This window comes from Pyxicephalus adspersus, chromosome 4, assembly GCF_032062135.1.
Source record: "Pyxicephalus adspersus chromosome 4, UCB_Pads_2.0, whole genome shotgun sequence".
In the NCBI taxonomy this organism is placed as follows: domain Eukaryota; kingdom Metazoa; phylum Chordata; class Amphibia; order Anura; family Pyxicephalidae; genus Pyxicephalus; species Pyxicephalus adspersus.
Window position 1 is genome coordinate 129,611,211 of NC_092861.1, and position 14,958 is coordinate 129,626,168.

General features: G+C 36.4%; 1 protein-coding gene across 1 annotated transcript in view; it reads right to left on the reverse strand.

Moving 5' to 3' along the window:
* The window catches only part of LOC140329887 (serine palmitoyltransferase 3-like), a 62,931-nt gene that overhangs the window by 38,445 nt on the left and 9,528 nt on the right, over positions 1 to 14,958 (reverse strand). Inside the window, exons 3-6 of the mRNA XM_072410278.1 lie at positions 14,532 to 14,686; positions 10,878 to 11,026; positions 7,499 to 7,623; positions 105 to 198 (exon numbers count right to left, since the gene is read on the reverse strand). Of these exons, the coding sequence (XP_072266379.1) occupies positions 105 to 198; positions 7,499 to 7,623; positions 10,878 to 11,026; positions 14,532 to 14,686 (523 nt within the window). The remainder of the gene's footprint in view (positions 1 to 104; positions 199 to 7,498; positions 7,624 to 10,877; positions 11,027 to 14,531; positions 14,687 to 14,958) is intronic.

The following is a 14,958-nucleotide window of genomic DNA, read 5'->3' on the forward strand; positions in this document are numbered from 1 at the left end:
TTGGACATAGCTTTCAGTAGTATTCAGACTAAAAATAAAAAACAACACCAGACTGGTTTCTCTAGAGACCCAGAGCAAACTGTAAGGTAAGTAGTAGTACTTACTGTTATGTTTGAAAATACGTATAGTAGCTCCTGAAAGCCTGGCTCCGAGAACCAAAGATGTGTGGTTTAATTCATCACTTAATATTAGGCAGCCCTGTAAAAAGAAGTAATAATTAGAAACACTAATTAGAACAACAATATTACTAAAAGTAAACAGGTTTTAGCCACCTATATATTCACCACAGTCTTCCAGAACACCAACTGTTCAGCATTTAGCTAAATAAAATGTATACTGCCTATTTGTCTATGACTGAATGATCCATCTTCAAGTCTTCAAAACTCCAAGAGGCAAAAGACTAATGATGAATGTGTCCACGTCATGCAGACAGTAAAGAGCATTGAATTGATCATTCAGTGAATTGGGTGTCATCGTGGTCCACTCAATCTTTTTGTCAATTTGAAAAAAAAAATCTGCATAGGTGGTGAAAGAAAAAGCTATTCATTTTTCTGTTAAAAAATGAATCAACCAATGATTTACTAAAGAATTCTGCATTTTCTGCATATATACAGGTTAATATTTTTTACAGTCATATTCTTTTATCCGTTTAAGTTGACTGATGACATTGAGAACCTCTACAATGGAAGATTATATGAAATCTCCAAGAAGAACATATACAGCAGTATAAATTAGAAACATACTGGCCCACATGAATCACAAAAACTGTCCAAGTGACACATCCACATGGCAGCACCGGGCCATCCATGAGGGAATTCCATAGCCCTGTGTGCGCTATGTGTCAGAAACTTATATCTTACACAGGGCTTTGTCACTAAACAGAGGGAAATAAAAAAAATTGGAATCCAAGGAGATCTGCATTGAAGTGAACTTGCTTTGCCCTGCCTGTGCAAAGCCCAAATTCACGTTAAATATCATCCACAACTTCATCATCTGATAGAGGTGCACCGGTGCCCAAACTACGGACACAGAAATGTTTACAAATTCCTAAAAAGAAGTAAAAACTTTAATACAAGCCTACACAGACCTCTGTATCTGCAGATACTGTACAGAAATTCATCCTCAAAAAACAGAGACTTCATAGTCAGGGTTCAGTTAGTGTTATATAGCATACCGTACATGGTCTTCCATTAGACAACTAGATGAGAAACTGCAAATTAAGCTATGTGCTAGGTAAATAAAAAGTCTTTAATCTTCTTAGCTTTGGCCCAGGTACTCCCACAAATGATACAACAGAGATAGTACATGTGCTACAATCCCCACCTCTTAGACTGTAAGCTCTTTTGCGCAGGGTCCTCTCCTCATCCTGTGTCATTGTTTGTATTGGTCTGTCATTTGCAACCCCTATTTAATGTACAACACTGCATAATATGTTGGTGCTATATAAATACAGTTTAATAATAATAATGGTAGAACTGGCTTTAGCAGCCATATTTGTATCCTAGAATTACCGTATTTTTCGGACTATAAGACGCACTTTTTCTTCCCCAAAACTGGGGGGGGAAAGTGGGTGCGTCTTATACACCGAATACATGTTAAATATACCGGTAATTAAAAAAAATCATACTCACCCGATCCCGCGATGCTTGTGTCAGAGTGATTAGAAGGGGATACATTGACACAGAGTGATTTTTTAGTATTTTGTTCAGAATCTTTTTTTTCTAGGTTTTTCTCCTTTAAAATTGGGTGCGTCTTATAGGCCGGAGCGTCTTATAGTCCGAAAAATACGGTACATAATTACATAATTCTAACAAATTAAAGGTTGTGTGGAATTATTGTTTCCCAACATCTTATCATTAATAGCAGAAAAAGAAGATGAGCAAATATGTCCCAGCAGTTTAGGATTCTAACAAAGTTTGTGCTACTTGGGATGATAGATTAGAAGTCATAATAAAGCCATAAGAACATATTTATTTAGTTACTGTATATGCAAAGTATTCTGAAAATTTCAGAGAAATTCAGAGACAAGAATCCATAAAATCCAAAATCCATGAATCCAAGACATGTTGACAGTCTGAGCAGAAAATTAATATTGCTGCCGAAGCAATACAATTAAAGGAAATCTCACACTGGGGATCCACATCAGGAATGTTCTGCAGGAAATATGATTGCCCAAATACTGAGACATTCCTAAAATAACTGCGTATTTCCTTACTATGTTGTTTAAACCAAAAGCCTTTAATATACAAAAAAATATTTAAGCTGATGTATTATTGCCCATTATTGTGTGATAATTTTTTTTTTTTTTTTTTTACCGTATTAGATAGTGCTAACATTTTATACTAACATTGTAACATTGTTATTCGTCTCTGCTTCCAACATTTTAATGTCCCACTGCAGTCATACACAGTCCAGGATAAGCTTGGGAAGACACTAAATTCCATTTCAGTTCGTTTTTGGGTTGTGAGAAGAAATCAGGGTGCCTACAGAAAGCCACACAAATACAATAGGAACATACAATTTAAAAATCTAGCATCCCTGGTGGACGGGAAATCCAGCAATGTAAGCTAAAAGACAGGATCATTCTCTATTTGTCTAGCTCAGCAACAGGTTTATATAAACCCAAGAACATAATTGCAATATATTACAGCTTTTCAGTTCCTAGATAATGTGGCTGCATTCACTTTTATTTAAGGCTTTTTTCCCATTTATTTAAACCTGGTGATCCTGAAAACACACTGTCCTAGTGACAATGCTCACTAGTTTGACTGTATCAGTATCAGCATTGTTACTTCTCAATGTCCTAATAATTTCCTCTTCACGTCTTAAAGAAATGGGTGTGAGGAGATTTGTAGAAAATAGCTTGAAAGGAAGATCAAGATGTTTCTGTAGATGCAGAAAATGCATTTAAACCTCAAAAAACAAGATACCTAATTTATGCAAATCAAACAGAAATTGGTAAAAAAACAAGTGGTAAGCTGCAATATATTACCATTATTTTCCTGAATGTAGGTATACTTTATAGCACCTATCCAGCTTTTAAAATGGACTAAAAACTTGCACCAGGCAGGCTATTGCAAAAAGGGAGAGGTGATGTCCCTTCACAATAAGTGTTCCTACCTGCCTGATTACTGCCCATTTGTCAGAGTTTGCTGAGCATGCGCAGTGCTTGTTCCCAGGGACACCTGCCAATTCCTGGTTCCCTAGCATTTAACTCCTGGGCACCTGCGTGGAAACTACATTTCCGGCCTGGCCAACCAAATTGGCTGAAGCTGAAAAAAAAAAAAAAAAAGGATAGGATAGGATGGGGGCACCTGCTACAGAACGTACAGTTTAGTTCTGCTTTAACCGCTCACCTCCACTCCCTTGCCACATGTATTTGTTTTTTCAATTTCTCTTATACCTACCATAAATCTGGTTGGTTACATGAACCTTCTTTTTTAGCTCCAGTGTCTGTGCTAGGTAGTTTTCAATGCTGTCCAAAATGGTTCTGACATGAACTAAATGAGTGGTGGATGTCATTCAAGAAGAACACCAGTGCCCAACAGAGAAGAAGCACCAGAGATCAGGGGAGTATTTAATCAAGGTTGTTTTCATTTATTATTTATTGTTATTGTTTAAACCTGGAACTCTGCTTTAATCATTAATCACATGGATTAATATTTGCAGAAACTTGACTGAAAATACCCAGACATGGTTTTTCCTTTTTTTACTGATTGGTTAAAAGCATATTGAACAGCCATCAAAAATAAAATTGAGAGTAGAATCTTTTAGTGTAGTATTAGAATTAGTCTGCTGTTCCAATCAGATTGAAACCTGCACTGAAAAAATAAGGAATATTTTATTATATTCACTTGGATGTATCCATGAAAGAAATATCCATGCAAGTAATCCACTTGCATGAATATTTCAGTATTACAGAATTTGTACATTCTTTCAGATATTTTTAAATTAAAATAAAGCTTTTCTGTTAGATGACATAACAGTTATTATGCTCACTGTGTATATTTATGCACTTTTAAAACCACATGTGTCTGGAAATACAGTAATCTGTTTTCATTAAAGGCACTATTTCCAAATGCTTAGTCATTTTTCTTATGTCCCTACAGACAATACTGGGCTTACTGGGAAAACTCTGCCTCAGTGTTGTCACTAATTAGTACAAATTAGAAAAGAGTTGTTTATGTCTAATTATGGAATGACTTGGTTTAAGGGAATCACTAAATAAAAACAAACATTAAGCATTATTAATGCTGGATACTAAACATCTGGACACTTTAAATTATTTAGCGGTTTTCGAAAAATGACCATCACAGTGCTGTTTTCAAGTGAAGCAAAATAATTTTGGATATTTTAAATTTTATTTGGTGTGAATTACTTTACAGTTACATATTTAGAGGGCTGTGGATTTGTACTGTATGTTTATTCAGTCCTTGGATTTACATGATACAAATTCTTATGTATTATGAATTTTTATTCTTATTCCAAAAAAAAAAAAACATGTGGTTAGGTTAATTGGCTTCCCCCCCAAAAAAATTGATCTTAGACTATGGTAATATATATGACTATAGTAGGGACATTAGATTGTGAGCCCATTTGAGGGACAGATAATGACATGACTTTGTGAATGCTGCGTAATATGTCAACATTATATAAATACTAGTTCATAGTTCATGTACAGGGGATTATAAAAAGGCTGACACGAAGTCAGATTTAAGTATTTTTACTAGTTTATTGAAATAATAAGTGTATTGTTTTACAAAGTATACAATACTGAGAAACCATTAAAAAAATAAATGAAGAACACATTAGAAACAAAAATTTAAGTGGAGGTCTACAACACACTTAATATTGGCAGATGTACAAATATCCAAATCTAGGGAACACCAGAAAAGGAAAGGACATCATTATGTACTAAAGGAGAAACTGTACCAACACTAAAATGCCAGTGACCAGGCAAAAGATCAAAGGATCTGACAGATAAGCCAGCATCTCTATGAAGGAAAGTCCACTTGGCATCTGTAATCCAGGGACTGCATGTACAGTGTCCAGTAGAACCAGGACAAATTTCTCTGTAGTATCATAGAGACTTGAAGTGAGATCCTCCATCAGCATAATCTCATTAACTCTACTCAACCAAAGACCAATGATTTGTGGAAAAGAATCTTTCCAACTGATGGGTGTACAAGATCTGTGTGCATTGAGCAAACGCCTGAGAATTACTTTTTAATGTGTATAATCAGGCAAACCATCATGATGCAGCTGGAAAAAGTAGGGGTACAGTGGGACCGTGTAATTGATAAATTTCCGGGTGATGTCCGGGTGATTGATTGACAGTGGTCAAACTTGACCAGAAAATTTGTAACATGCTGCACCTCCAGTATATTGCTACATTCTTTACTGCATTAGTGCAGCTCTAGCATGATGATCTGCTCAAGGGCATGTCAATGACAACCTGGACTCACAGGAAGTGATTCAAACGTCATTGGTTGTCATTCAACCTTGAGCAGGAATGCTGTCTATTGCCGGAATAAATTTTTTTTTATCAAAACATCACCAGACTAAAGCTGAGTATTGCAGCAAGATTCTTAAAAATATTGGACAAAGGATTGTTATTATTACTGTAATTCTGCATTAAATAAATAGAATAAATTATAGGGGCTGGCAAACCTGTGCTTGACTAACGCTAGAGGCTTATGCTGCCCCTGAGAGCTCACTCTGAGCTGCAATGCAAAATTTTAGTATCCAATTATCTCTAGAAATGCTCAGATCCTCTTCAAACAAAAATAATTGCTTTGTTTGCAGCATAGTGAAAAAGGTAGTGTACAAAGGGTACATGTGGTGCAGTTAGAATGAGGTCACCTGGGGAAATCTATCTAAAAATACAGCAGAGATTTCCCTGGTAGCAGTACTTGTGTTAGAGAGATTGCTGACAAACACAGTTTAGTCACACCAAGGTATGACAAGGTAATGGCATGTAAATATAAAGCTGAAGTTTTACTTGCATGGAGTTTGGAATAAACAAAATTTTCTATCCTTTAGTTTCACCTTAATCCTAAGGCAGCAAGCAATTATTGACAGACTGACAGGCAAATTAAATAACAACATAAATAACCGTATTTGCGGGATAGAATTAAATGATCTGTTCAGTCTCACTCTCCCCCCTCCCACCAAGAAATATATATGTAAACTGCACATGTATATAAATTCCAAAAAATTATATTTAACATTAGAAGATGAATGTTTCATCAGCAAGGATGAAGATATAGGAACTGCTACCGCAGTTTTTAAGGGTGCAGGGGAAAATACTTGTTGGTGTACCTATGTTGTGGTTGCACAATGTTACAAAATATAGTACACGCACCTTTTTGTGTGCTTTTAATAGGCAGCCCATTAAATGAATGAGCATCCTTAGTTCCATGCATGTTGTGCATAACTTACTGTAGTGTAATCCCAGCCTATATGTTATTTATGTCCTAAAAAATGCATTGTCAGTATATGTATGTAATGGTAAATAAGTTATACAAATATCAAGTGTATACATAAAAGTTTACTGTGACAAGCTAGCTTCATTTGAGAGGGGTTATCTTTTATAGGCGTTTCTACCGTCACTGTTCAAATTTGTAGTAGGTATCCCCAAAATACTATGAATTCTTAATATTTAAGTATATCCCTGGACAAAAATACATATGCAATACCTTCAAATTTACCTATGTTCTATCTCTAAAGAAACAAGACAGGAAATTACCTATTATTCCTGCCAGAAATTCAATAAGCTAACAACACTGCCTCTTTTGCACTGAAATCTCAGTGTTATCAACCCTAAGGTGTTCCCTGCTGCATTGCAGAACACCGTACCCTTATGGTATTGAAATAAAGAGAAGGTAATGTATTCTGTAGTTCAGCAGGTGAGAACTCAAACAAATGTAGTTTCACTGAAGAGCTGTCAGCCTAATAGGAAGTTGTTAGCACTCTGAATTGCTGGCAGATGTGAAAAGTTATTAAAAAGTACATCTATTACCTAGTAGAACAAAAGTTTTGATCAGATGATGGCGCTTCGAATGACTACCTGAATTTGGTTTGGGGTTTGAGCCCCCTCCCTGGACAAAAAATACACTTGTAATAAAGCTAGCCTTTTTCCCGAAGTCAGGTTATCAGGTCAGCAGCCTCTAGTGCCATTAGGAATTTTTGGCTATGATGAGTAGAAGCCATACTGACATGATACCTTTAATTAAACCCAGTGTCCTCCCTAGATTTTTTTTTAAACTGGGTAGGAAGAAGCTGTAGGCAGGTGGCTGCTTTTGTATTGTGACCTAACATTTTAGTAACCACCCAAAAACAGTCAGGTGATTACTGAAAAATGCTAAAAAGGGTCTGGTAAGAACACTGAAACCTGTCAGTTTGCTAAATCTATTTAGGCTTATACCTCCTGTCCAATTATTAATCATGTCAAGCACAGATCAGATGATAAATAACTTTTATAGATAATAAAAATTACCTTTCCAACAAGTGCCGGGATATTTGTAGAGTTTGTGGCAAAACCCATACTGAATACCATTGCAGCCTCTACATTGTGAAAATCCGCCACCAAATCCTCCAGCTCTTGGTGTTTATCCAAATGCCCTGAAAAAGAATACTGTAATTAACATGTGCTTTAATAATCCCGGATAATAGGAACATGGAAGATTATAGCCAACACCCTTCACCTAATTATCCCAGAGTGAACTCAGTTCAACAGAGTTTAATTGGACATTCCACATGACAGAACATTGTAACTCAGCCTGTACACCTGACAACAGGACTATCACATACACTGAGGTGGAATTCAGAATATGAGGAAAATGTATGGAGACAATTCTCTTCCAGCACTATGACACATATAGGTCTACTATGTTCTTTGTAAAGAATAAACACACATCCATTATAACTTGGGGAAGTTCTATTGAAATACAATATTAGTACAGTGTTACAATCGGATCAAAAACAGCAGAACAGCATTTAATTTTGTAAAAAGTTAAAAACTAATTTCAGTGGATTGTAAACTATGTAATAAGGAGTTAAAACTCCTGCCAGATTTCTGCACTGTCTGTGCCCCTGCTAGGGGGATTTCCTCTTCCCGCTATACTATATGTCCTGGTGTCCACTGTTATCAGAACCAAAACTGAAAAAAACACATACCTTCGGGTTGTAACCAGAACAGAAAAAAGAGTTTATGATTTGGATATACTTTACAATGTAACTGTGTGCTTTGCAGGTTTATGTAAAGCAGACTGTGTACTAAAACTAAATATTTGCCTATTACGTCAGACCTCCTCCATCCTTTAACAAAATGACAAACAACTGGTGAATCAAATAAATACCTCGAGCATAAGAAGATATTTTTACCTTACCCCCTGCATCTAGACAATCCTTTCAGTGTTCAGAAATGTAAAGGGTACCTAACTCAAAACGTGATTTTGTGTTTGTTCTACTCTGCAGCAGAATTATATACATAGCTTTTATTCAATTCTTTATGGTCTCGAATTTACTTATTTTGCATTTCCACTGAATTTCTGAGTGGACAAGTCAGCAAGTGACCTTCTGCAATCACCTCTCCATGAGAATGTGATCCTGTGGCCAACACTGCGCAAGCATCGGAGTATGGATGGGTTTAATGTCATGATTGCCAGTATGCTCTGTCCTTTAGTCAAGAAAAGATGGAACCTGCCCTTTGGATCCAGGGGTTTCCCAAATGGTCTCTAAGCATTCCATGCTGGTTCTGCAGTTTAAGATGAGTATGTGAAAGCAAACAGTGGAGCCAGAAAACACAACCATGGTGTATTACTGAAAAAGCAGAGCTAATGAGAGTGTGGCCACCACTACATATGAAAACATTTATTATTGTTTTTTAGTTTGGTCAGCAGTTTTAATCTTAACAGTGAAAGCAACAATTTCCAGGCAGCTCTCTAGCCCTTGTTGCCATGCTAATTTAACATCATGGAGTGTTTTTGGTGGTAGGTGATCCTGAGTGGTAGCAATCCAGACACATAGGGGAATTCCCTATGTCTGAGGAGTAAGACATCACCAGGAGCAGCAGGACCATGGACAGGGTTGCCAGTGGTGACAAAACAGCGACCATGATGCAACCTCACTGTTTACGTGAACAAGCACTAAAATCTTTGTTTTTATACAAGGTCCATAATTATACATGTTCATATGTGCTTATTACATATATAGAATCTTCTCTCTACATATGTCTTGCTAAGCTTCCTCTCCTGTTCCTAGCAAGCTCAGTTCCTGACAACAAGCTGTACCTTGCCATGTGCCATGCTATGGGAACAACAGTTAAGGCCATGTTACACTAGCTGATAATTTCTCATCAGCAGCAAGATCACTAAAAAGTTAAAAGGAAATTCCCACCCACTTACATGTTTTATTCCTTTTCCAACTGGATAAGTGGGGCTTCACTTTTTTTGCTGATAGAAAAGCTGAAGATTGTAAGTTGCCAGCAAGGAAAGGAAACGATCATGAAAAAGTTATAGGGCCACTACTGTTAACCATTGCAGAAAATACTGTTTAGCTGTTGTACAGATCAATAGCTTTTGAGTTCATTAGAAAGATGTTTTGAAAGAAATTTTGCATTCTGGGTTTTCTATAAACTAGCATTTTCAACCAGGGTTCTGTGGTATTCTGAAGTTTGTCCACAGATGGGTTCCTTGAGAAGAAAGCAGTGACAGAGAGCATGGACAATTCTCCAACCTACACATACCACTAATGCATGGGTTTGCTTCTACACTGACCACCAATGCATAGATTTGCATCTACACTGACCACCAATGCATAGGTTTGCATCTACACTGACCACCAATGCATAGATTTGCATCTACACTGACCATCAATACATAGGTTTGCATCTACACTGACCACCAATGCATAGATTTGCTGCATGGGTTTGCATCTACACTGACCACCAATGCATGGGCTTGTGTCTTCACTCAGCAACAATGTAACGGTCACTTCCACAATCACCCCGGATGTACAAGATAATTTTCACACTAACCACAAACTTACAGGATCACTTCCATACTGATCACCAATGTAAACAATTGTGTCTATACTGACCACCGATGAATGGGTTTGTGTGTACACCCATGATGAATGGGATATTCACTTCCACAATAACCACTGATATACATCACCACTTTCATACTGACTACCAATGTACAGGGTCATTTCTATGCTGACCAACAATATCAGGGTCGTTTCTATTCTGACCATCAGTATACAGATGTCAGTACAATTTTCACTGTTTTTGTTTTTTTACAACTACTGATCACATTAAATTGCCATCAGCTGTAGCTCTAATAATTTTAGAGGGGTTCCATAAAACCAAAAAACTATTTCAAGGGTTCCTAAGTGGTAAAAAGGTTGGGAAAGACTGACATACCTATGTCCATACCTAGCCAGTGTCTGTGTCAAAGAGTTTACGGGATGTCACACAAGAATAAACCATTCAACAATACAAACAGGTTTTTCTACAGTTTTGAGAAGTCTGTTGATAATGTAACATTGTAAACACATAATACACAGAATTTTTTTTTTTACGGCCTTATAAAAAGAAAAGAAAAGGAAAAGTACATGTCTATTAAATCTGTTTTATAGGTATGAGAAGTTGTTGTAATTTTATGAATCATTCAAACAAGTACAGAGAGGCATGTAGGAGAGTCTGTACGTAACAATGTTTAACATGTAATGTGCACATGACCTAATTGCAGTTTTCCCTTAGGCCAAGAACATAAAGCAATTAGCAGTTTACATATTTAACAAAACCTAGCAACGGCTATTTTTCACAGGGCAAAAACCAGGCACACCACACAGACCATGGTCATCCTCCTTACCCATTTCCTGTCTGGTACTGCAAACTCCAGCTCCGTGAGTCTTCACTACATTCTGCACTGAGTCCAGTGACTCTTCATTGTTCTCTGCGAAGCCAAGGTAGTTATATGATCCCATATTTATAACGTCCTTTATGACTTTTCCTGTGTACCTAAAATAACACGAGCAAATATATATTTAAATATAATTAAAACCCAGGAATGAAAATGTAATTCATTACAGATTATAGTCCTTGCTGGGTGCATTCATTTTTTTTTTTGCGTACATTAGGGGACAAAGCAAAGGTCCTACTGTATCTCTCAGGAAATAAAGAATTATTTCACAGACATGATAATCACATTAGGCTTCTAGCGCTAAATGCACTGCATGATTATATATATATATACATACACATACACATACATATACACACACACACAGTAGAACCCCACTCCACTAGGGCTGCAGGAGCAATCAGGAGAGCAAAGCGCCACAACTGGCTGAGAAAAGGGAAACCCTGATAATGCTTGAGCTGTCATCAGGGCTTCCCTTTTCTTAGGCAATCAGCCATTCAGCACTAAAGGTAAATGGAGGACAAGTCTCCCCATTCAAGTCTAGTGCTGAATGGTTGAGAAACCTCAGTTTCAAAGTAACCTCAGTTAAAGGGAAACTACACTTATCCAGAATATATATGGGATTGTGAAAAATGTGAAACTCTAAACGATATGGGGTATACATTTAACCTTGCTTCTAATATTGATTACAAAAGATCTGTGAGGAAGTTGAACACTCTGTCTTTGATTTTTTTTGACCTTATGTTTCATATATACTATGTTCAGTTTTTTCTACACTCTATTTTATGATGGCCATATGGAAATTGTGGAAAGATTGTTGCCACAGTGCTGCTCTTTGATGTTAAGTGACAACTAAACTTCAACATGCTAATTGCTGGAGCAGCCATGACAATAGGCTGTATGTGTGGAGGGGCAACGGAGATGACATTCATAAATACTGGAAGAACAAAGTATAGTGTTTTCGTTCACTAATATCATCATAAACAATACGAAGGTATAACCACTGGCTATACTAATTCCGAAATCATTTCAATAGGGAAACTCTGTATCCTCTACATTCGTGCAAGATATAAATAACATGGATGCATTCACATGGTATATGGTATCAAAACACAGAAGTTAAGTATGAGGAAGAAGGATATATTTTACAGCTACAGTACAGACTGCTAAACACGGTCATGTATTTTAGATGAGATTAGACGAGAGGTAACATAGGTCTTATTTTGACAATGCTATGGGCAAATCACGGTCCCCTAAACTGGATTAGACGAGAGGTAACATAGGTCCTATTATGACAATGCTATGGGCAAATCATGGTCCCCTAAGCTGTATTAGATGACATGTAACATAGGTTTTATGATGAAAATGCTATAGGCAAAACCCAATATTATGTAATGTTTTTTTTGGGAAATAATATCTGACTATTTCCCTGTTATTGCAGAAATATATCTTAATAATAAAAACTAAAGCTGTGATGAATAGGCAACTTTTTTGTGAAAAAAAGTGTTTGGTATTCATGCAAAGTTTTTCAAACCTCAGTTTAATGTATTCCGTTAAAATAAAAGTGGGTATCGTGACCTTTCTTATCCTGTCTTCTCCCACAGTTCACAAGCAACACTTTTTTGTCACTTGGTTAACCATGCTAATAAAGTCAAAACCACCTTTGCTGTCATGATTAATATTTCAGGTACTGGTGAAAATTATTGTACTAACAATCCAATATCAAATATGTAGTACAGTGAATCCTTTGACAACAATATAGTCAAATAAAAATCCCAATGCCTTGCATAACAGTTGCTCCCTTATTACTACCTGACCTCATATACTGAAGAAAAGAGAAAGTAGGTTAGGTTTACAACACTAGGACAGCCTCAGCATTTTCCATTTTCTAATTAGCTATTATTTTAAGGTTTATTGATCAACCAATCCTTTTTACCTCAAACCCACCAATCCGATTTAAACATTTAGGTTTTGTGCAAACCAGCAATGTAGGGTAGAGAAGTCATATGGTGATGCATTACTGTGTGCCAAAAAAAGTAGAGCGTGTTTGATTTTTCTAAAGTGCAGTGATGCATCAAAATGTGAAGAAAAAAAAAGGAAAACTCACTGCAATGCAAATTACCACAACACTGTAAGGCATGTCAGCATATGTGTGATATATGCAAGCACTAAGATGCATGTTTTGATGTAAACAAACCCATATTTTTCAAATGTTTTTACCTGGCATACATAATGGGTGGGTTTAGGGCAATGCAGACCAGTCTCAACAGTATCATGTTTGGCTTTAGGGCCCATTACAGCTGCCCATGGCTTTATTCTAGTTTTGGAAAAGCTGCAGGGAAGTACGTATACCACTCATCATTCAAATGATAGGGTTGCTAGTGTATGTCATTTATAATTATTTGTATTATTTGGAACCCTGGAGGCTGTGGTAAAGTGATGGTTGTTTGTGGGCTGTCCTTACTTGGGCTAATATTTTCCCATTTGTAATTAGGATGTATTTAAGTAGATTTTTTGTGTATTTGGTCACTGTTTGTGACTGCGATAAAGGTGACTAATGCACCCCCCAAAAACAGTGTTGGTATGGAATCAGAGTAAAGGGATTTTCAAAGAATTGAAGAGTTCTGACATCTTTGTTTTTTAGATATTGTGTCACCATTGCCATGCACTAAACATTTGTTTATTATGTGAGGAGTTTGTGAATTTTTATCTCAAACGTAGACAAAAGTGGACATATCAAACAACAAATAAAAATCTTCCCGTTTAGAATGGGTCATGTGGGACCAATATTACTCCTTCCTTACTTGATGGTTTTTGTGCCCCCACTTGACCTGAACATGTAACATCAGTTTTAAACAGTCAATTCCCTTTTTCCTTCTTTTGAAGAAACCTCTGGTTTATGTTTAGTTTATATTTAAATTTGTAAATGTGTTACTTGTCTCTCTATATTGCCTACATATTGTTAATACATCTGAACCTGTATGTTCACTTGCCATAACTTATAGTTTGTAACTTTGAGCTGCTGTACATTGTATTTTTTGTAACTTTTTTTGTTTATATTTTGTGTTGGTTTATGTTATGTTGTTATATTTTACAAAAAATGTAATAAACAAAAACAAATAAACAAAAAAAGAATTGGTTTTGATTTCAAAACTAAAGTAAATTTATCTGTCATGTTCATTGAAACTTCACAAATGAAAAGAAAAGGGAAAGAAGAAATAATAAAATACTATAAGCAGCAGTTCAATTTGTCAGCACAATAAATATCTGAATAGTGCAGTGTTTCTCAACCAGAGTTCTGTGGAACCTTAGCAACTTTCCTCCAGAGGTTGCTAGGGTATCCTTGAGAGTTTGGCAATTTGTGCCTCTCAGGTCAGTTTAACTAACCAATAATCTTTTTGGCTATCTGTAAGAGTGACATTCTTCCAGAAATGTAAGATGCATTCTTCCTACTGACCACCACACTAATGTACTGTAAGTTGTATATAGGAATTAAAGAAAGGGATCCTTCAAGTTATTTTAAGAGTTTCCAATTCTTAAAAAGGTCAAGAAAGGCTGACTTAGTGGTTTGTTATACAGACTTGTAATGGCAAATGTAGTCACCTGTATGACCAATTGTAATCGTCTGTAACTCGCTCCATGAGGTCGAATCGAGGCCCCGGGACACTGCAGATCGGCCGATTCCAGTTATCACGGACACGCATGTATAAGTTTCTTGTGTAAAAGTTTTCAAAGTCTTGATAGAGAGGCACAAAGTCCTACATTTATACAAACATACATGTAATGAGTAATTATTTAACATACCGCTGCTGACAATTTATATTTTGGTTGACTTTCATGTTAGACATAATTACTTGGGATTGCTAAAAGGAAACCACATAAACAAAAGTCAAGAAGATGAGCACATCCCTGTTGATTTTGCTACACAATAATAGGAAACACAAAATTTGATAATAATGTGGGACCAGAGGAAACGTCTATGAGCTGCTGATATCATCCAACCAAAGCTGAGCTATAATTTGTAATCTTG